Source organism: Octopus bimaculoides, chromosome 2, assembly GCF_046866305.1.
Source record: "Octopus bimaculoides isolate indiv1 chromosome 2, ASM4686630v1, whole genome shotgun sequence".
NCBI lineage: Eukaryota > Metazoa > Mollusca > Cephalopoda > Octopoda > Octopodidae > Octopus > Octopus bimaculoides.
Genome location: NC_142929.1, coordinates 129,653,957 through 129,678,467, shown reverse-complemented (window position 1 = coordinate 129,678,467; position 24,511 = coordinate 129,653,957). Strand labels below are relative to the sequence as shown.

Sequence of the window (24,511 nt, the reverse complement as noted above, 5' to 3'; positions counted from 1 at the left end):
CCCTAGTATCTGACATCTCACTTTTATCAGGTCATTGAAGTAATATAAACTTATGCCTAATTTGCTTATGCTGACTCCACCTATGCAATTAGTGTGACCATGAAGTATCTCATTAAATAATAGAATTAGATGGTATACGCCTTTTACACACTCACATATACTAAGTCTGTGTTGTACTATTTCTATCCAGCTGCTTCTCACATGTTAAGTATCCTTTTGACACTGTTAACCCAGAGATCTCTATCTCAACGATATCTCTATTCACCTTCTTAGAGTTCAGCTCCTCTTCTCAACTTACAAAAACGATAACTTCTCCTGGTTTAATTCTGAACAGTAAACAAGTATATTTCTGTTCACACTAACTTTCAATTTTATTATTTTTGATCTCAAGCTATAAAATGAAATCCAAGTTCCTGTAAAGCAGCTATCTAAAAACCTACATTCCCGAGTGAATGTAATATGAATAATTACTAGTCCACACAGCTGTTTTCTGTAACCTTGTAAAAATACCTTTATTCAGCTCTTCAAATAAAAAAATATAACTTGTTGGTTTTAGCTAACAAGTCTGTCATTGGATGAATCAGCAAAGGAATCTTTACACTCTCAATTTCTTTTTATTTTTTTTCAAGTATAGGCACTGGAGTAGCTGTGTGGTAAGTAGCTTGCTTACAAACCACATGGTTCCGGGTTCATTCCCACTGCGTAGCACCTTGGGCAAGTGTCTTCTACTATAGCCTCGGGCCGACCAAAGCCTTGTGAGTGGATTTGGTAGACGGAAACTGAAAGAAGCCCGTCGTATATATATATATATATATATATATATATATATATATGTGTGTTTGTGTGTCTGTGTTTGTTCCCCCACCATCACTTGACAACCGATGCTGGTGTGTTTATGTCCCCATAACTTAAGGGTTCGGCAAAAAAAGACTGATAGAATAAGTCCTGGGGTCAAATTTCTCGACTAAAGGCGGTGCTCCAGCATGGCTGCAGTCAAATGACTGAAACAAGTAAAAGAGAGAGTAAAAAAGAGTACATTAGGTGCAGGCTTGGTTGTGTAGTTTAGAATTTTACTTTCCAACCACATAATTTTAGGTTCACCCCACCCTGCATGATATCTTGGGCAAGTATCTTCCACTATAGTCCCAGGCTGACTGAAGCATTGTAAGTGAATTTGGTAGATATAAACTAAAAGAAGCTCGTGACAAGGGACTGGGAGATGTGGCAATTGGTTGTACTTGATAAGAAATGTCAAGCTAAGTAAAATTGCTGGCTTCCATACATACAGGCTTGTCCTTTCAGGTGTAGGTGTCACATAAAAGCACTTGCGCTGGTGCTGCATAACCGCACCCGTACCAGTGGCACATAAAAAGCACACAGCACACTGTTAAGTGGTTGGTGTTAGGAAGGGCATCCAACCATAGAAACAATGTCAAAACAGACAACTGGAGTTTGGACAGCTCCCTGCCAGCCAGCCAGCTCCATGTCAATCTGTCCAACCCATGCCAGCATGGAAAGCGGTTGTTAAATGATGATGATATATATATATATATATATGTATGTGTGTGTGTGTATGTATATATATATATATATATATATATATATATATATTGTTGTACTTGGGGATGGTCATATTGCCAGTTTAGCCAATACAAACACACGCACTGTATATTTGGTGTTAATTTGCTTCAGCTTTATATTACATTAATTTTAATCTTATTTCGGCCAGAGTTCTTTCGTCACAGTTCTGTGACCTCATCAGTGGTCCTTTGTTTCCTTCCTTCTTATGTGTGTCTCACCTTGCTAAATATCAGCCATTTTGTATTTTGTATTCCTATTGTATGTGTCTACGCATGCGTGTCTTTCAATGTGTCTGTCTTTTGTAAGTGCATGTGTGTATGGGGAGTGTCTGTATCACCTATATACTCTGTTAATACGTGTTCGTTTGTATTTGTTTTTATTTATTTATTTGTTCATGTGTGTGTTGTTTTTTTTGTGTTTAATTAAATTTTGTTAACGTATGTAGTATTTAATTCCATTTGTTTATCTATGTATTGTATTATACTTTGTTCATATTATTATTGGTTTATGGGTAACATGTTGTCACATGCTGTGGTTTGTGGTTTGTTAGTGGTGTGTGTTAGTGTTCCATTCTAGTTTCCTATTCAGGCTAGGTTTCTCTTCTATTATGTGTGTAGCTTCAGTAATTTGTCTAAGTGCTGCATCACTGCTATGTGTAGATAAGATTTTAATTTCTGTGTTGTTGATTGAGCCTCTATGTTCTTGCTCAGCGTGCTGGTACAGAACTGATGAGTTCTTCCCTTCCTTAAGTTCCCTCCAATGTTCGTTTGCCCGCTCCCCTATGCTCCTTGCTGTTTCGCCTACATATGTCATTGTCTTATTTCTGCATCGTCCCTCTGTACATCTTATACTATAGACCACATTTCTGGTTTTGCAGTTCGTTTGTGGGCTAAATCTACATACGATACAGTTCCTATCAGTGCAGGGGGTTCTACTGAAAGGGTATGTTCTACTGATAAGGGATTTAATAGGGTTGCCTGGCCTTTCAACAACCTTAATTCTTAGCTTAAGTTTGTCTAGGGCCCTTCTAAAGCGGTACGCCAGTTCGCCTCTAGGGGTGGTGTCAACGAACATGACGCTCTGGTACTTGTGGCTATCGTACCATGAGCTTGCCTTCCCTATTTTCTTCTTAGTCCTTTCTATGGTGTTCCATGATTTGCTCCTATAGAGTGGGCAAATCCCATTCCTATCGTTGCGTTTGATTGTTTCAAACTTCTTCATAGCTCCTTTGTATACCCTGATCCTTTCTTTATGGCTGTAACCTGAGAACTGCATGCGGTGGACGAAATGTTGTATATGTCTCTTTAATTCTGTAGGGTCGCACATGCAGGAGACATTTTGCATTACTCTGACGAGGTCTGCCATCAATATGTTGAATTTGGCATTGTCCGCAATAGCCGAGTTCCGGTGGATAAGGTATTTGGAGGCCATAGGTTTTGTATAGTGTGAATGGAGGATTCTGGTTTTATTGTTCTTAGTTTCTAGCCAGAGTTCAGTATCTAATACAGGTAATCTATGGTTAGGGTGTTTAGTTGGGTAGTCTATCGTAACTTTAATACTCTGGTGGATGGAGTTAGCTATTTGCTGGATGCTCTCCATAGTCTTGGTTTCTATTTCTATTTCAGGGGTACTCTCTTGTGGGGGTGTCTTTACCACTAAGTTGATATCATCGACATATCGAGAGTACACATTCACGAGTATGGAGTTCTGTGTCAGGCGTTCCTTAAGCCTTCTGTCCCACCATACCATGAAGAGATTGGCCACATCACCGGCGATACTAACACCGATGGCTGCCCCCTCGTCCTGGGCGTATAATTTGTTGTTAAATTTAAAGGTGTGGCCTTTTAGGGTGACCTTTATACTAGCTCCTGGTGGATATTAGTGGGGGTCCATATGGCTCTGGTCCATCCACTCCATCTCTCTATAGGGGTCTTCCTAGCCATAGAGGTAATTGTGGGTGGTCTACCTCTTAGGCGTCTACTAGGGCAGAAATCTCTAAGGTCGTATCTATCTAGATATACATCATCATATGTCAATCTAAGTAGGAGGCCCAGTTCTTCTGTGTTGACTTTTTGGAACTCTACTTCGCTCTCGTTGATCATCTCCACGCACTTTTCCACTGCAAAATCCACGTCGATAGATGGGTATAGTGATACCACATCCATGCTACCCACTATACACCCTGTCAGGTTGCAAGTGTTGTTGCAGTCGTTGATCCTGCTGAGGAGATCTTCCGTGCTGTCACAGACATCAGGTGACATCTGGATTATGGGGCGTATGATCATTGAGAGGAAGTAGGAAATCCTGTAGTTACTAGCGACATTCGCTCCACAGACTGGTCTTGTTGGTGGTCCCACTACAGTATTAGTTGTTACTTTGTGGTCCTTACGGAGCCCATACAGCGTCGGGATATATATATATATATATATATATATATATATATATATATATATATATATAATTTGTTTCAATCATTTGACTGCAGTCATGCTGGAGCACCCCTTTTAGTCAAACAAATCGACTCCAGGACATATTCTTTGTAAGCCTAGTAGTTATTCTATCAGTCACTTTTGCCGAACCACTAAGTTACAAGGACACCAACATTGGTTGTCAAGTGGTGGTGGTGGGGACAAACACAGACACATGAAAAAATATATATATATATATATGATGGCCTTCTTCAGTTTCCATCTCCCATATCCACTCACAAAGCTTTGGTCAGCCTGAGGCTATAGTAGAAGACACTTGCTCAAGGTGCCATGTGGTTGGTAAGCAAGCTTCTTACCATGCAGCCACTCCTGCATGGGGTCTAATGCTCTTAGCTTAGACGTTTTTGGGAACAACCAGATCGAACCAACTCAAGTGTAACTTTCTGAAATGGTCGTGACTTCTTGTACTTAACTGAAGAAAGAAAACCAAAAATGACCTTTTCTTTTTTGCCTGTCCTTCTAATTGTTGTTTCTCTTGTCCTCCTTTGTGTCATCTATCGTCCGAACGTTTTAATGCCCTCTATTGCGTTTTTGTTCCACTTTTATATATATATATTTATATGATGTTGGTTTATGTGTTTTAGTTTATAACCCCTTGCCTTGACATTATGATAGTTGTAAATTAGTATCATTATCGTACAAGCAGTAATTTGTTTCCACCTTACTTGGATATAGGTGAGAGTTAGTGACAGGGAGGGCATCCAGCCATTGAAAATCTGCTTTAATAAACTTCATCTGCAAGTATGGAAAAGTATATGTCAGGAAGCTGATATATATATATATATCAGATTGGAGCCTGGTGTAGCCATCTGGTTTCACCAGTCCTCAGTCAAATCGTCCAACCCATGCTAGCATGGAAAGCGGACGTTAAACGACGACGACGATATATATGTGCTGTGCGTGAGAAGACCCGGCAAGCCAAGTGAGATCGTTGCCAGTGCCCCTGGACTGGCTCTTGTGCGGGTGGCACATAAGATGCACCATTTTGATCATGACTGTTGCCAGTGCCGCCTGACTGGCCTTCGTAGGGTTTTCGAGCGAGATCGTTGCCAGTGCCCCTGGACTGGCTTTTGTGCGGGTGGCACACAAAAGACACCATTTCGAGCGTGGCCGTTGCCAGTACCGCCTGACTGGCCTTCGTGCGGGTGACACGTAAAAGCACCCACTACACTCTCTGAGTGGTTGGCGTTAGGAAGGGCATCCAGCTGTAGAAACTCTGCCAAATTAGATTGGAGCCTGGTGTTGCCATCCGGTTTCACCAGTCCTCAGTTAAATCGTCCAACCCATGCTAGCATGGAAAGCGGACGTTAAACAATGATGATGATGATGTGTGTGTGCAAGGCAATGAACTGGCAGAATCGTTAGCACACCAAACAAGATGTTTAATGGTATTTTGTCTGGGAGTTTGAATTCTGCTGAGGTCGACTTTACCTCTTCTCTTTCTGTGGTTGATTAAATAAGTACCAGTTGAATACTGGGGCAGATGTAATCGACTAGCCCCCTCTCTCGAAATTTCACACCCTGTGTCTATAATAGAAAGGATATCATATATGTGTGTTTGTGTTTGGTTCCCAACCACTCTTAACAACCAGTGTTAGTTTGTTTACGTCCCTATAACTCAGCAGTTTGGCAAAAGAGACCGATAGATTTATTCCAGACTTAAAAAAATAAATATTGGGGTCAGCTTGTTTGACTAATCCCAGTATGGCTGCAGTCCAGTGACTGAAACAAGTGAAGGATAAAAGATAAACTTAGTATATTGACTGACAAAGTCCTTGAAACACAGTAACTGAAAAATGATAGGGTGAACATAGCTGGAACACCTTTTAATAGATTTACTTGTTCAGGGTTGGTTTGGGGCCAAACAACAACAACAATTATTTAACTGGAATATAACTTCTACAGTGTTGCACAAAATCAACTAGATGTTAGGAATCTTCTAATTTTCTTTCTCTTTCTTTCTCTCTCTCTCTCTCTCTCTCTCTCTCACCACACACACACCCACTTGCAAGATCTAATTTACTCCAACAGATGTTGACTGAGGAACAAACAAACACACACACACACACATGCAGGATTGCAGGATATAATTTAGTTCGACAGATGGTGACTGATATATATAGAAAGTCAGCATGCACACACACACACACACACACACACACACACATTTATGTATTTCTAAATCAACATCTGTTGGACTTAATTATATCCAACTGCTAACTGATCAAGTTACCCATAGATTGATTGAACATTCGATTATCTGTATACTGTTGAAAAGTGTATTAAGTGTCAATAATTTGTAGGGGCAAAAATTGTTAACCATTTCAGGATTGACACTAAGTTGGCCTTGTGAATTAAATCTCTTCACGAACCTCAACTGTTCATAGGATGGAACTTATCTCTAGTTTCTATGGTGTTAAGTGAGACTTAATGCCTAAGAAACTAGTCTATTACCAATAATTTTCACCAGAACTGTTGGTACCTGTTTCTGACAGGTGAATAGTCATATAGAATAAACTGCTCTACCCAGAGACTAAACAAGATGTCTGTGATAGATTTGAAGTCCTGATACATGTATTTGTAATCCAATAACTTATTCTGTCCCTCATGTTGAGTCTTGTAAGCTTCGAAGTCAGTATTTTCATATTTCACAGTTGCATGGCTTTTTAAGTTAAATCTACAAACTATTCATGTAATCTGTGCACTGAGTATGTTATCTTTGAAATTAGAAGTTTAGACACATTTAAGAAATATATCGGCTGAGATACCAGCAACTCGTATTCAAACATATAAGTTTTTTTCCATTGTATTGTGTTAGGACAGTGTGCAGTATTGTTTATCAGAAAGGTGAACTTTGCGACTAACATTGCATATGTTCATCTGGGAGAATAAATTAATACTAAGGCCTTAGTGTGAATTATAGGGGGCTGAGCAAAGAATTTAGCCTGGCAGGTAAGACACAGTGATGTTGGGAGAAGGAGAGATGGTTGGGTCAATTGGGATTGAATAATGAAGGTATGCAGTTAGTTCATAAGAGCAGAAGTCACTATAGGTGCAGGAATGGCTGTGTGGTAAGTAGCTTGCTTACCAACCACATGGTTCCAGGTTCAGTCCCACTGCGTGGCACCTTGGGCAAATGTCTTCTCCTATAGCCTCGGGCCGATCAAAGCCTTGTGAGTGGATTTGGTAGACGGAACCTGAAAGAAGCCCGTCGTATATATGTTTGTGTGTCTGTGTTTGTCCCCCCACCATCGCCTGACAACCGATGCTGGTGTGTTTGCATCCCCGCAACTTAGCGGTTCGGCAAAGAGAGACCAATAGAATAAGTACTAAGCTTACAAAGAATAAGTCCTGGGGTCGATTTTGTCAACTGAAGGTGGTGCTCCAGCATGGCCGCAGTCAAATGACTGAAACAAGTAAAAGAGTAAAGAGTATAGTATCAGAATAAGAAACAATAAGGAGAAATTATTGTTAGTGCTGAGGATTAGTGCATTCTTGAATTCTGGTATTGGCATTGATTCCATTGTTAGTAACATAATGGAATCAAGTTCTAAGGATCCATGTTTGTCTGTTTATTGTAGAGTGTCTTGTGCTTGAAAATAAAGTTGTTAACTCTGTATTATTAATAGAATTAAGTTTTGACAACTTTATAACTTGAATGACAGTAAACTTAAAAGAAGGATTTTTCAGGTATCTACTTACTTTCAGGAATGTGATATTTTAAATTTAATGCATCAGATATTCATATTTTCTGTTTTTAATGATCAATTTCAATATTATATATTACATACAATTATAAGATCTAGTAATTAAAAAGAGAATAAATTGAAAACATCTGTTTCTATGAAATATCTCTTTGTAGTTACTTTGGGCCATAGAGTTAAGTAGAGCATATTCCATCGTTTAAAATATTAATTTTCTCATTGGCAATCTAGATTTTTTTTTATATTTGGTGATAAAGAATTTAGTTTAATTTCAAATCTCAAGGCTGAAACATGTAGTTTTTCACATAAAAATCACATGCTTTGAACAAAGACTTAGAAAATAAAATAGTAAAAAACAAGTGAATATTATTCATAAGATTTATAGCATAGTCATATATATACACAAAGGTGTCAATAAAGAAGGTACAAGTTCAATTTCCTCTTGGCTATTATTTTTTATTTAATTTTTATTCAGAAGGGAAAATATATAAAAAAAAAAACACAAACCCATATTTACTGTTCAACCTTAGCTAAGCTTGAACCAAAAAGAAAGTAAGTCTAAAACTAATTGAATTACTAATCCATTTGTTTTTTCTTTTTTTTTTCTTGCCAATTGTGTTAGTTTTTTTTCATTTGAACTGTGTATTTTTTTTTAACACTCACAGCTTTACCAATCATTGGACTTTAACTATTTGGAAATTAACATAGTTGAGCTCTCAGATGCTGGAATTTACATATGTATTGTTGAAAATGATCAGGGATGTGATACAGCAAGTGCAGTTCTTGAGGTTTTTGGTAAGTATTTTCTTTCATTGTGTTTTTGTATATATTTTCCTCTATTTAAAACAGTGTGGAATATAATATTAAAAGTAATCTTAATGAAATATTCAGTAATCATTTTAAAATTCAACCTTAAACATCATCATCATCATCATAATTTATAATAAACTAATAGCTGGTTCAAATGTTTTTTTTCTTTATAATTTACTCATAACAGGATAGTAGTGCCTATGGCCTTCACAGGCCTTCCTAGACTTGTTATATTGATAGAGTTGATAGTTAGCTTTAACTTTTGCAGATACCTGTTGGGGCAAGCGAAAGCGAAATCGTGATGGCACCTGTGCCCAGTGTCGCCTTCCTGGCACTTGTGCCGGTGTCACATGTAAAGGCATTTGAGCGAGATCGTTGCCAGTGTGGCTGGACTGGCTCCTGTGCAGGTGACACGTAAAACACATCATTTTGAGCGTGGCCGTTGCCAATACTGCCTGACTGGCCTTCGAGCCTGTGGCATGTATAAGCACCCACTACACTCTCGATGTGGTTGGTGTTAGGAAGGGCATCCAGCTGTAGAAACTCTGCCAAATCAGATTGGAGCCTGGTGTAGCCATCTGGTTCACCAGTCCTCAGTCAAATCGTCCAACCCATGCTAGCATGGAAAGCGGACGTTAAACGATGATGTTGACTACTTGCTGGATAAGAGTTGGCATGAAGGGAATTTCAGACAGTTGTCTAAAAAGGAAGGATGGAGTGAAAAATTTAGTTTATGGTCTGGCAGGCACAATGAAGATGTGGCGAGAAAGAAAGATGTTAAGGAAAGTTAATTAGGTTTGGATAAAGTAGCTACCTCTAAGCTAGTTATTTCAGTAGGGTGATAACCTCTCCAGTTGTGACAGAAGACGCAAAGACAAGAAACAGTGCATCTGTGAGCCAGTGATTGCAGCATATACCATTATAAATCAGTCAAATGTTTGTATGTGTACAAGAACAACAATCCATAGATAGGAGCTACACTCCTTTGTGGATCTTATTTAACTATTTAGCATTTAAATTACTCTGTCAAATAGAATGCTTATTTATTCACATTATTAGGCATTGTCTTGTAGCCTCAACAGTTCAATGATATGATTGTTTATTTATAAAATGACATTGTTGAATAAGTGTGAGAGGCGAGACTTGCCTGGTTTGAATATAAAACAGGTAGAATATTTGGGTTGGTTAATGGGCCACTTTAAATGCTAAAGGGTTAAGTTCTATAAAGGTTCAGTAAATGATTAAGACTGTAATATGACTTGTCCCTGAAGAGCACGAGTCTTTGTAGTATGGTATTAGTGATGTTGATTATGTGGACTGCTATGAAAAATCATCAATGATTATGACAATTAGTATTCATTATAACTTTGAAAGTTTTAGTTGTGTATTGTTCATGTCTCAAGAGCGTGAAGTGTACAGTCTGTTTCCTTGATATATTGTATCCTTGTACTGTTGAAAGAGATAAGGTTGTCATATCTCCCATTTAGAAATATTTTCAAGATCATTGTTAAAGGAGCTAGTGCATATCTAGAACGTAGCATTTAAGTTGCATACCAGTGACTTCTACTTATGAAACGTTAAAAAGATTGGAATTATCTGTATAGGTGTGTGTGTGTGTGTTTTATGAGAGAGGAGAGCAGATGTTTCAGAAAGAAGAGTGAGAAAAATTACAGAACCCAAATTTAAGAGGTATATGGTTTGGAGGGTATGGTCCTGACAGTACACATCGCAATAGTAGTGGTGCTCTTTAACAGCAAATTTTTCATCCATGATATGAAAGAATGATATATATCAGTCTTTCATTAGATCAATCTTTCATTAATTTCACTGAAGTTATTAGAGGGCAGATATTATTTATAAAAGGCACTATAAGGAATTAATCAACGAATATGACAAACTCTGTCCCTTTTAGCTTTGTTTCTACCTACATTCATAATTTCATCCATTGAGATGTAATTTTTCATCTTTCTCTTACATCTCATTTACTACTCAAGAATAGTAATTTATTTGAAGTCATTCATTTAAGAGTTCAAAGAAATATTTGTGTAAAAATTTAATACATTCCTATGATTTTTCATACACAGAACATCAAAAGGTGTTTCTGTTTATGAGAAGAAAAAGAAAGTTGTTGGAAAAAGCTTGTCATAGTAAAATTCCAGTTCAACTACTTTAAAGTATATAATTTTTAATTCTTAGGTTTAGAAAGCTCAAACTGATTATTATTACCATTATTATTATTATTATTATTATTATTATTATTATTATTATTAAGGTAGCGTGCTGATAGAATTGTTAGTACGTCAGGTGAAATGCTTAGCGGTATTTCGCCAGTTGCTATGTTCTGAGTTCAAATTCCGCTGAGGTCGACTTTGCCTTTCATCCTTTCAGGGTCAATAAATTAAGTACCAGTGAAACATTGGGGTTGATGTAATTGACTAGTCGCCTCCCCCAAAATGTCAGGCCTTGTGCCCATAGCAGAAAGGATTATTTTTATTATGAAGGTGGCGAGCTGGTAGAGTTGTTAGCATGCCGGGCAAAATGCTTAGCGGTATTTCATCTGTTGATATATTTTGAGGTTGACTTTGTCTTTCATCCTTTCTGGATTGATTAATTAAGTATCAGTGAAACGCAGGTTGATGTAATTAACTAGTCCTCTTCCCCTAAATTTCAGGCCTTGTGCCTTATAGTACAGGGATTCTCAACCATTTTTTTTTATCTTTGGACCCCTTTGATTACTATTCTTTCCTGGTGGAACCCCATGGTCATTCCATGTTTAAAAACTAGTTTTATAGAAACTTCTTTCAAAATTCCTATTTTGTTTCACACACACAAATTTTGTGTAGGTTGAACTATGTAAAATGTCGGAGAATGAAACCTCGCGGTTTCTTGCAATACATACCAATACAAATATCTAAAGCAAAACTTTTTCAGGGACTCATGACATACTATTCTGGATCCTCAATTTACTATTATGTTGCATGAACCCCCAAAAATCTTATGTGGACTCTCAAGGGCCATATGGACCCTGGTTGAGAACCACTGCTATAGTTGTTGTTGGCACTCCGTCGCTTACGACGACGAGGGTTCCAGTTGATCTGATCAACGGAACAGCCTGCTCGTGAAATTAACGTGCAAGTGGCTGAGCACTCCACAGACACGTGTACCCTTAACGTAGTTCTTGGGGATATTCAGCGTGACACAATGTGACAAGGCTGACCCTTTGAATTACAGGCACAACAGAAACAGGAAGTAAGAGTGAGAGAAAGTGGTGGTGAAAGAGTACAGCAGGGTTCGCCACCATCCCCTGCCGGAGCCTCGTGGAGCTTTAGGTGTTTTTGGTCAATAAACACTCACAACGCCCGGTCTCGGAATCGAAACTGCAATCCTATGATCGCGAGTCCGCTGACCTAACCACTGGGCCATTGCGCCTCCTACTGCTATAGTAGAAAGGATTATTATTATTAATGCAGTGAGCTGGTAGAACCGTTAGCATGACAGGCAAAATATATAACAACATTTTGTTTGTTTTTACATTCCGAGAGTTCAAATGCCACCATGCTTTTCATCCTTTTGGGGTTGATAAAAATAAGTACAAGTTCAACATTGGCATCAGTGTAATTGACTATCTGCTCCCTGCAAGATTCTCAACCTTGTGCCTATGGAAGAAAGGATTGTTGTTGTTGTTCCATTGGTGTTCAGCTAGCTTATTCAAGAGTACATACAAGCCATTCTTTGTCTAAAATGATATTTTCAGTTGTATTTGCTGGCACATGACATAACATGATGTGTTGAGAGGATGGAATCTTTAATTAAGAAGCCTGTTCTCTATTTAGAAATTAACTAGAGAAATAGTTTTATGAATTTAAAATAACAATGTTGATTTGGATTTTAGTTTGTATGTTTATTTCTAAATGTTTCTGGTTTTTTTCTTTAATAGAAAATTAGATTTAATTAGTGTAAATATATATATAAAAAAAAAGCAGTTGTGTATGGTTTACAAAACTAATAGAATATGATTAATGATATGAAAATAAATAAGAGTTGTGGTGTTACATCCACTGTTATCTTTAATTAAATAACATGTTACATTGATATTTTCAGTTTTGTCTCTGTTTAATGTTCTTCACATTTGCTCTATCTCTATTTCACATACTTTAGTCTCTCCACTCTCTTTTAAATAGTTTACGTTTCAAAATATTCTTTTTTATTTTTAAAAAACTTTCTAACTGTCCCTCTATTCTTAATTTCATTTCTAATTAAGGAAAATAATTGGCAATCATTACTTTTGCAAACACTTTGAACCTCTTCAACAACTACATGGATAAGTTGTATCAAATAAGAGTGGTTGGTTATCTCTCTTATTTAATAATGATATGGCTTTAGTATATAATTGCTAACACATTTTCATATCAGTTTCAGATAAATTCTGTTACATGATTGTGCATGCCTGTGCAGAAATGGTGAAAAAATGAGAGGAAGAAAGAGAAGGAAAGACTTATAAAGCAATTGGAATGAAGGGTGTGCACAATATAGATAAAGCAAGAGATGACAGTAGAACATATGCTGCTATATAAATGGAACGACACAGGACAGATGTTTTATGCATGCATTCAGTAGTGGACAGAAACATTGAGTTGTAAAACAAAGATTAGACAACATATATGACCAACAAGCTGAAGAGATCACAATGTTATTTTGTCTGTCACTTATGTTTCCATGCAACATCACAGATGTAATTTTATCTTGTTGCTCTTGGTCTTAGTTCCTCCTCCTTTTCATGGGGCATCGAGCAACAAGAGAATCTCCACTCAGCATGATCATAAGTTCTATTAAGAGTCTGCTCTTAGGCTGGGCCCATATCTGCTAGGTCTTCTTCCTTGTTCCTCAACTAAGTCACAACAGATCTGCCTCACATCATATGTTCTCTCACTTTCTGGTTTCCACTCAGTAGAAACCTTCAGTGGCCTGTTCATGGGCATGTGTAGTACATAGCCAAAAATCTTCTGCCATCTTCTCTTTGATGCCAAGTTATTCGGCCTGGCCCTTTTCAAAACCCCTTCAGTTAGGATGTGGTTGGGCCAAGAAATTCTTAGTATGGTCCCAAGGTAATGTCTGTAAAAAAACGTCTGCTTTTAGATATTTTGCTGTTTTTTTTTGTTTTTTTTTTGTCATAGCAAGCATGGCTGTGTGGTTAGAAGTTTGCTTCCTTCTCAACCACATGGTTTAGGGATCAGTTCTATTGCATGGTAACCTGGAAAGTATCTTCTGCTACAGCCCCAGGCCAGCTGGACTCGTGATTGAATTTGGTAGATGGAAACTGAAGAAGTCCATTGTGTGTGTGTGTGATTGTTTGTCCCCACCATTACTTGACAACTGTGTTTGTGTGTTTACATCTCTAATTTAGTAGTTTGGCAAAAGAGACTGATAAAGTAGTACCAAGCTTAACCCCCCCACCCAAAAGAAAAAAACAACCAAGTACTGGGGTTGATTCATTTGATTAAAATTTTTCAAGTCAGTGCTGCAGCAAGGCCACGGTCTAATGACTGTAACAAGTATGAGATAAAAGTTAAAAAGATTTCCACAGACATAAGTTGCTGTTTTGGCATGCTGAAAGACATAAGACTAGTTGTAGTTTATAGTTTAAACAAATTTAATAGGAAAGAAAAATAAAACAGTAGGTTCTTTATTGATGGAGCATATAGTGAGACTATATAGTTTTATTTTTTTATATAAGCATCAATTCTTTTCTTTTCTTTTCTATTATCATTTATAATTTCAAAGCCACTCATTTCCTTTTCTGTTCATGTACCAAATCTGCTTGTTAGACTTGTAGTTTGTAATCTGTTGTCTACAGCCAAAAACAAATTCATTATAGTAAAATGAATTTAATTCATTGACAATATATATATATTTATGGTGTTTAGTATAGTTCTGTATCATTCTGCAGTCAAATAACCTTCTGCTGTCATCTTCACTTTTTCTTTTCTTTTGCTGTTCATAAAATATAAGTAATGTGTTTGATTCAATTGTCATTGTACTTTTTCCCAAAATAACCTTTTGTCAATGTTAAGAAAGTATTAATGTAGCTCTCCTTTCTCTGTTGCCACCACAAATGCCTCCTACTTAATCAACATCATTATCAACATTAGTACCATCACCACCACCACTACTATGATCACTCTCCTCATTATTTCTCTTGCTAATATTATCATTAATATTTAACAGTTATTTTGCTTCAAGTTCCCATGGTTAGTCTGATTTGAACACTACTATTCTTTAATAAATACTTTCCACAACAATCACTGACAGTCAAACAGCTGTCTCAGTATATTCTGTAAATTTTTGCTTTATTCCCACATCTCTATTCTATATATAAATCTTTTAAACAGGTGGACTCCGGATAGAATATCTTTATAGTTTTGTTTTAGAAGTTTCCCTTTCTCTGTAATCTAGTTATACTAAGCACTGATTATTTCATTTGCATCATCAGCCATGTAATATTCTCATGTGATTTTCTTACCCAATTTCATTATCACGTTCCTTAAATATTTCTGTTTGCTGTGTTCCTTTCCAACACAGTTGTATGAAAAATAAAAGTCTAATAAAGTCTTACTTATGTTGTCACTCTTTACTAAATATATCTCCCATTGTAATGTTACACCATGTTTCTTTGACATACTTCCCTAAATATAGTTAGCTCTGTTCTAACTTCACTTTCATAGATCTTTGACATGCCTCTCTAAATATATCTGTATATTCGAACCTTACTAGTAGCTCATAGGAATTTCGTTTTTGCCAGCTTTACTTCCAGTATGTTTTGATCTAGAAATTGTTTATCAGTGACTAATGTAACTTGACATAATAAATGAAAAGACATGCATTCCATATCCTCCTTTTCAGTCAATGGACTTCCTTTCAAGAGTTACGTTGATCACATTGACCTCTGTGAGTCTAGGACATTTACCCTTGAGGACAACAAATGATTTAAAACTTAATATATTGGAGAGGAGGGTAATTAACTGGGGGTGAAGTGATAATTGTCCTAGGGGGTAGTTGTCGTGGGTGGGGGGAATTGTCCTAGTGGGGTAATTATCCTGGTATGGACCCCAGTCTTAGTCTGGTATTTAGTTTTTTGATCTGTATTTGTCAAATTGCTAAGTTATGCTCTTGACACAACATCAGTTACACTTTTCAGACACATCAAATTTTATATAGACATACATCATCACCATCAGAATTTTTACATGACTTTTCCATGCTGGCATGGGTTGGACAATTTTTTGGGGCTTTTTTTTTTTTGAGGTAGTGTTTAGTAACCAGATGTCCTTCCTGTGACCAACTCTCTTAGTTGCCTCTTATAACATTCAGAGATGCTGTGTATCTATTCTAAAGATGGGATATACCCAGTAACGTGTGTGTGTGTGTGTGTGTGTGCGTGCGCGCTGGTTTTCTGCATTTTCTATCTATGAACTTCAACTCAAGATGGTATTGGTAAACCCAAGGCGATTGTAGATGTATGTGGTTGTGAAGTGAACTTTTTAACCTCAGGGCTATGTAAAACATGAAACAATATTTTTATGTCACTTTATCTCTCTTCATACATATGGATACTTTTAATTGATTACACCCCATTGCAAAGCATTTGGTTTAGAACTTAGGCCTGAAAGAGAACACCTTCCCACCTGTTTCTGAAAAGAATCATAGGCACAGAGCTTCTTCTCATGACTAACCTATAAAAAATGTTTAACAAATACAAGTACACGTCAAAGTTTACTTTTGTTCTGAGTAATATTTTGATTTTTCTGTCTTAATATCTCCTGTGTTGGTTTTATGCATCTTTTAAAAATGTAGTTAAGAAATTTGCTTCTCATTCACCTTGTTTTGGGTTCAGTCCCACTGCACAGCACCTTGGGCAAGTGTTTCTCTTGTAGCTTAAGGCCAGTCAATGCCTTTTGCATAAATTTGATAGATGGAGACTGTATGAAGCCTGTTATGTGTGTGTGTGTGTGCATGCAAGTATTTATATCCCGTGCCCTTCACATGAAAATAAAATTCATTGTGTGGTAAAGTTTGTTGCCATGTCCCTGTTTATAAATCATCTGCTGGCTCTACACTTTCGAATATGTATGGTATAAGAGACCTCTTACTTGAAAAACAGGAAATGGTTAATGAGAGAAAGGGCACCCAGTTGTAAAATATTGCTTAAATAATACGTTATATTCATATAACCCTTGCTAGTATGGAAAAACTGATGTAAAAAAATGAAAGAAACATAAATTACACCAAGCCATCAACAAGTAAATAGTGGAGGTGCATGACTTAATGGTTAGGTTGTTGAACTCTTGATAAGATTGTGGTTTTGATTCCTGGACTGGGCAATGTGTTGTCTTATTTCTTTATTGCCCACAAGGAGCTAAACATAGAGGGGACAAACAAAGACAGACAAAGGGATTAAGTCGATTACATCGACCCAGTCCGTAACTGGTACTTAATTTATCGGCCCCGAAAGGATGAAAGGCAAAGTTGACCTCGGCGGAATTTGAACTCAGAACGTAACGGCAAACGAAATACTGCTGATCATTTCACCCGGCGTGCTAGCGTTTCTGCCAGCTCGTCGCCTTTGTGTTGTCTTCTTGAGCAAAACATTGCTCCCGTCCATTCAGATTGTTAAGTGAGTAATCCTGTGATGGGCTGGTATCCTGTCCAGGAAGGAATATATACCCCAGAGAAACTGGGAAACTGGCCCTATCATCCTTAGAGAGGAATGTGGACTAACTAAGCCATCAACAAAGAAAATGTAGGCACTTCTTATCAATTTCTTTTATACTGGCTTTGCATATTGGTACAAAAACACACTCAAGTGATGAGTTCACATTGTATTAAGTCATCACTTGACTTTTAGTATAGCTGGGTAGATGTCATAGAGTTAGAGGTTTGCTTTCAGTGAGTATATTTCACGATTCACTTTGTTTCCCATTGTATGCATTTTACTTTGTTTGTTGTTTGGTGTTTAGCCTTCAGTCAGCCGAACAAAGACATTCCTGCACTGACTATCCTATTTTTATTTGGAGGCACATTCATTCCAGAACTACATTGTAAAATGTTTACTGGTGGTCAGTGATTTGAGGAGACTTGAATAACTGTCTTAATACTTCCTTCATTGACTCATTTGTGTTGCAAAATTTGATTTGTGTAAACACCACTAAGCTGTCAGCCTGGCTATGTTGTAAGAAATTTGCGTCCCAGCTGCATGGTTTCTGGTTCTGTCTCACTGGGGTAAGTGTTTTTAACTAACTCTGTGAGTGGATTTGCTAGAGGGAAACTGAAAGAAACTCATCATCATCATCATCATTATTTAACGTCCGCTTTCCATGCTAGCATGGGTTGGACGATTTGACTGAGGACTGGTGAACCGGATGGCTGCACCAGGCTCCAATCTGATTTGGCAGAGTTTCTACAGCAGGATGCCTTTCCTAACGCCAACCACTCCGAGAGTGTAGTGGATGCTTTTATGTGCCACCGGCACGAAGGCCAGTCAGGTGGTACTGGCAACGGCCACGCTCAAAATGGTGTATTTTACATGCCACCTGCACAGGAGCCAGTCCAGTGGCACTGGCACATTCTCGCTCAAATGTCTTTACACATGCCACCGGCACAAGTGCCAGGAAGGTGACGCTGGGCACAGGTGTCATCACGATTTCGTTTGCCCCAACAGGTCTTCACAAGCTGCGTTTCATGTCCTGCATAGGAGCCAGTCCAGCGGCACTGGTAACAATCTCACTCGAACAATATGCACACAAGTGTGTGTGTGTGCATGCATGTGTTACTGTCTCCTTTTCTTGATAGGACACGTCGTCGTTTAACATCCGCTTTCCATGCTAGCATGGGTTGGACGATTTGACAGGACTGGTGAACCAGATGGCTACACCAGGCTCCAATCTGATTTGGCAGAGTTTCTACAGCTGGATGCCCTTCCTAACGCCAACCACACAATAATTGTAAATGAGTGTCACTGTTGTTATGCAAGCATTGCCCTTTATTTTCAGTGTTCCATGAAAACATCTGGTCATGGGGAAATATTACCTTGCTTGGAAACGACTTAGGATTGGTGACAGGAAGGGCATCCAGCTGTAGAAAATCTTCCCCAATGAATTCTGTCCAAACCCTGCAAGTATAGAAAAGTGGACATTAAAACGATGTTGGATGACCTCTCTAACATTTCTTACCGTAGATCTAGTACATTTATAGAAACTCAATATCAATTGTAGCTGACTCATATTACTTCCTAAAACAAATATACCTCATATTACGTAATATATTTGTTTTACTGTTGTTTCAATGTATTGTCTATTATATATTGATTCACATGATAAGTATTTTCCTACTTCACTACGTAATTTGAATCGTAAGTTTTGAGTAGTTAGCATGATAATGTTTATTTTATAGCTATGCATAATCTGATTGTCTTGTGCTTTTCATATTTTTAATAGACCCCTATCATATAATCTCTTAAAATATTTATCATATAAAAGAAAAAGAGCAAAAAAAATAAAATCTGAATATCATTGGAGTTGCAATAATTAAGTTGTTATATGTTGACTGTTTTGTCTGTAGAATTCATATTTAATCACTAACGGTCTGTACTAGTTTTCTTTTTTATTTCTTGGTTTCAATCAGAGTTTGCAGGAGAATTGATTTTGTGGTAATGTGCCAAAATGGCATATGACTTGTAATTAAATGGTTTTTAATTTAATGATTGACCTCTCATCTATAAAACTAGGAAAACATTATTCTATACTGAGATTAATTCACATGTTTTTTTAAATTTTTTAATCTAAAAACAATATTCAAAAATATCCACCCATCTTCCATTCATGGATTATGTGAGTGAGTGAACTGTACCTAAAATGTGGATATATGGATCCAATTTTCAAATATTATGTATAATGTTTCAGAACAAATAGTTGAACAGTTACCGTGGAACAATATTAGCATAATATTCTTAGAAGTAAGTGCTGGTTGTGATCTTTTTGTTGTAATTGTCTTGATGTTCATCCCTGTCCCTTCTTTTAATTCAATTAAAGGACATTGCATACCTCCCAAAAGAAACAACTTAATATCTCTTAGAATTTTTCTAATAATCCTTTTGTTTTTGCATACTAATGAGCTAATACTTTTAGATTTAGAATAAAATAGTTTTATAATATGTAAACAATTTTGTTTACTTAAAATTGAAATCACACACACACACACACAATGGCTATTCATCATAGCTAAGGACATGTAGTGGGTGTCATTATGAACATAATCCTTCAATAGAGGGAAAAGGTTTGCATGAATGCTTGAGCTGAACAAGCAAAAAGTAAAAAATACCTTGTTTTTCTTAATGGTAATTTTTATACTTCTTTTTACTTTATATAAGTACAAAAACTATGAAAATATTTTAACTCTCTTAGATTACAAAAATAAAGACAAAAGGGCAATAAAATCATTTGAGTATAAATTCATTTGAGACTCTCCCATTATTGTTATCAAATGAATGTAAAAATTGAGTAAAATTGATGCACTTTTTCAATCCAGAGCTAATTGAAGCATCACTTTCTTCTGCTTTGTGCTATCTAGTGTATAATCTTTATCATATTCTTCATCTGATGATGATGATGAAGTCAAAAAAAATTTCTTGTATTGCTGCATAAATATTCATTTGCAATTTGATTTTTCCCCTCGATATGGGCCATTTATGTTTAGGTGCATTCGACAAAAGAGATACTTGGGTGTCAATTGATAATTGTTGTATCCGTCTAAAATTTTTGAAACATCAGTTCATGTCGTCCACTGTTCTCTAATGAAATATCAATTGATGATACCTATCATTTAAGGGTTAATGTAGAATCAGATGTTGCACAAAAACCATAATAATGTACTAATTGTAGTTTGATCCACAGGAGGCAGAATCAAAGAATAGAGGCAGTCTGAGATGGTTGAACAACTCAAGTTTGAGTGTGATTCACCTGGATCTATAGGTTGTAGAGAACTCAGCACTGCAGAATAAGTCCCATGATAGTTTGTTTATATTTTTACTTGTGGTTTTGTTTCTTATAGATTAGGTGATCTTGGATGATGGTCTTAATGCAGTGCTGCTGACTGGATACAAACTGTCAGTCTCTCAGCTGGTTGCAGAGTGTTCTTTCAACTCAGCTGTTTGCCATCTAGTAAAGAGATTAAGAAGGTCATGGGGAGAACTGGTGAGGTTTGAACCCAGTTTCAAACCTCATAAAGGAAATAAGCATTGTGTTGAAGTAAACTATTTCAAGCCATGCCAACATAGAGAAACAACCATAAAATGTTGTTGATAATGGACATGCATGCAGTTAGAGATATGTAAATGGAGAATCCACTTTCCATGCTGGCATGGGAGGATGGGTTATGACAGACCAAGTCAGAACTCTCATGGACATCTCACACATTTTAATTTTTACCTTAGTTTCTAATTCTCTCTCTTTCTGTATGTCTGAACATTATATATATATATATATATATATATATATATATATATATATATATATATATGTATATATAAATTATATTTACATATACACACACAAACAATAAATAATAGTGCAGATAATTATACTAATTATTATAACTGTTATTCATTTACAACTGTAGGTATTTGTGATCATTGTATTGATTATTGTGTCTGGTGTGTTGCTTTTAGTTTTGTTAGTCCAACATTTATGTGTTTTCAATGTAATGTCATGATTCTAATTTTTATGTTTTCCTGTCATTTTATTTTTGTTTTAAATTATTAGTCATTTGTTCCTTGTTAAAGTATTTTCCCTGTTATTAAAATACAAGATTAATACTTCATATTCAAAAGATTTATTTTGGCATGTGAAAATGTCTTGTATTACATAATTATTTTGTTCAGTTGTCTTTATTTAATATTCTTGTAGAGATATATGAAGAGATACTAGAATGAAGCAAGTGCTGCTTCACAGTATTTTGTTTTCTATTTCATAGCTTTGAGTTCAAGCCCTACTAGATTTGATTTTGTCTTTCATTTATCTGTTCATAATTAAAATATTCATCAGTAGACTTTACCACCTATCAAAACATTGTGTGCAGAGTCTAACAAACATAAATCAGTATAATAGGAACATTGTTATTAATACTAGTGAGTGATATACATGTCGTTACCATGTGTTGTACACCTCCAGTGCATTGATGACACTACAATGAAAGTCTTCTTGACTAAGTGCAAGTTCTTCCATATTGTTCTTACTTTTAGTGCTTCTTTGGTAGAAATATTAGAGTGGTTTGCCATTGCTTTCCCATTCTGGCTGGCTGTTGGCCCACAAGGAGTTCATCTGCCCTTCAGCAGATCTTGCATTTAGTCCTGCTGGGTGTCCAGACATCCTCCTCATAAAAGGAGCAAGCTACTCAAGTGGAGGAGCTGGTTTGGGAGCTGCTCACCTGACCATGGAACAAGTAGTACTTTTTCACCTGATATCAGTAGCAGGTGTCATCAGCATGTGATGAAATCCCTGACTTGACCAAAGATATACATGTACAGTGGCCATACAATGAGAATATTGATGAAAGGGATAAAGAAAATATGACTGTATTTTTACTGCAAATACAAGATTATTGGTGTAAATGTTAATTCCATCAAAATATGGTGAGTACTTAAGTACTGTTGAACAAGAAGTCATCTTTGAACTGACTTAGACTCAGTTTTGAATTTTTGGTTGCAGTCTTTTTATTTGGATTGTTTGTGCCTTTGAAAATATAATATGTGCATCATATTTAATTTTTTACTCTGTTCTAAAGCATCAGTGCTTACATGAAAGTAATAAAAAAATATTAATTGGCATGAGGTCAGCTGTGTGGTTGAGAAGCCTTTGCAACCACATGGTTCTAGATTCAATTCCACTATACAGTATCCTTAGACACATATTTGTCTTTTCACTGTAGTCTTTTGTTGATCAATTTCTTGTAAGTGGAAGTTGGTTACCAGAAATTTCAGTAGCCTATCATGTGTGTGCATACAGGTATCTTTAGTCATACAGCTAAGGTGTCTTCAAATCATAAAAATGTACTGTGTATTTGAATGTTGTTTGTATGTATTCTGGTGTAAATTGGTGTACTGTGTTTGCCTCCCTTAATGTCAAATGATAATTTAACCATTCAAGAAATAAGTACCAGACTGAAAAAAGAACTACACTCAATGTGATCGACTTAGGTCTTTGAAAGCAGTGCCTCAGTATTACATGGCCCAATGGCCACAGTGTCACGCTTACAGTTATTAAATGCAGCTTCAAAAACATGGATTAGGTAGTGCATTGTTCTTGAGCAAAACTCTTAATTTCACATTAGTCTACTCTGCTGAAATTACTGCTGAGTACTGGTGCAGCCCTCTCTCCTGTCATGTCCTGTTTGTTCTGCTAGGTCTTTTGTAGGGTGGGAGGGCTCAGAGAGTGTTTATATTATCTCTCAGATACATAGGCACTGAAAACAATTTAACAAAAGCATGGTACCAAATCATACTCATTTGTGACATACTGAGATCAAATTAGCTCAGACCTTAAGTAATTTAATAGCACCACCCGAGAAGACATTTAATTATGCTTCATACTTTGGGTACTATAACTCATTTGAGAAAAGAGTTATTGTGTGCAGAAGTATATCCAGGTGTAAGTGGTTTATCTGGAATTTGTTGGGGGAATTAATCCAAGAACCTCTTTGAATGTTACAAGATCTTTTCCTTCTTTTACATCTCTTAGCATAATGTTGGAGAGAGCAGGGCCAATTGAACTGAAATAATAGTTGTCTTGGTGGTGAATTGGCAGAAACATTAGCAAACTGGGTGAAATGCTTAGCGGTATTTTTTCTGTCTTTACATTCTGAGTTCAAATTCTGCTGAGATTAACTTTGCCTTTCATCCTTTCTGGGTCGATAAATTAAGTACCAGTTGCATACTGGGGGGGGGGGGGGATCTAATTCACTGGCCCCCCTCCCCTCAAAATATTTCAGGCCTTGTGCCTAGAGTAGAAAAGAGTAATAGTCCTGTCTTAATGTTGTGATGTGAAACATGCACAATTTTTGTGAAGGACAGATGACAGTAGGGACCAAGCCTTCAGTGAATTTTGAAGTTGATACTGACATCATCATTTGGGCAATGTTGATGGAATATTTTCCATATCACACAATATAGCACTCATTGGAAGGAGCATATTTTGAGCTTCTCAAGCTGATCCCAGTAATCAAGACCTGTTACATCTATTATATAATATTTTGTCTTTTTGTGATTGCTTTCTGGGATGCTTCGATTATAGCTTTAAGTTATTTTAGATTTTCTTTAATAGACCTAAAAATTGGTTTTCAGATTTTTCAAATTATTTTAGACTCTGATACACACCATTAATGTTAAAGTTAGTAACTGAAATCTCTCCTGCTAATGCAAAGATTTATCAATCTGCAAACATTTATTGATTACTTGGGCATTCCGGCACTAATTCTACAACGCTTTCAGATTGAATACATTTTTTTCCTTTTTAGAATGTGACAAATGTTTGCTTCCTTTTCATAGAAGCTATGATGCCTAAAATCCCAATCAAATTACATAAAATGGATAAAAATTGACTACAAAAGTTAGTGAAAAGTGGTTTGCACATAAATCTTTAGAAACCTCAAACTGAAAGAACAAAAAAAAAAAAAAAAAAGAAAGGTAAAATAATAACAGAAATAAAACTTTCACATTTCAAAATAAATATTTACTTGACCATTATATATATATATATATATATATATATATATATATATATATATATATATATATATATATATATATATATATATATATATGGGGGGAGGAAATCAAAAAGTTTTGCAGTGTTTTCTGCTTTTATATCAGAATGTGTGTGT

The 24,511-nt window shown here is 36.4% G+C and overlaps 1 protein-coding gene across 12 annotated transcripts in view; it reads left to right on the top strand.

Moving 5' to 3' along the window:
* LOC106874322 (myosin light chain kinase, smooth muscle) overlaps positions 1 to 24,511 on the top strand; it is a 145,806-nt gene that overhangs the window by 62,582 nt on the left and 58,713 nt on the right. For all 12 annotated transcript variants that reach the window (XM_052965923.2, XM_052965921.2, XM_089338128.1 and 9 more), the window contains one exon: positions 8,440 to 8,569. In XM_052965923.2, coding sequence (XP_052821883.2) covers positions 8,440 to 8,569 — 130 coding nt within the window. The remainder of the gene's footprint in view (positions 1 to 8,439; positions 8,570 to 24,511) is intronic.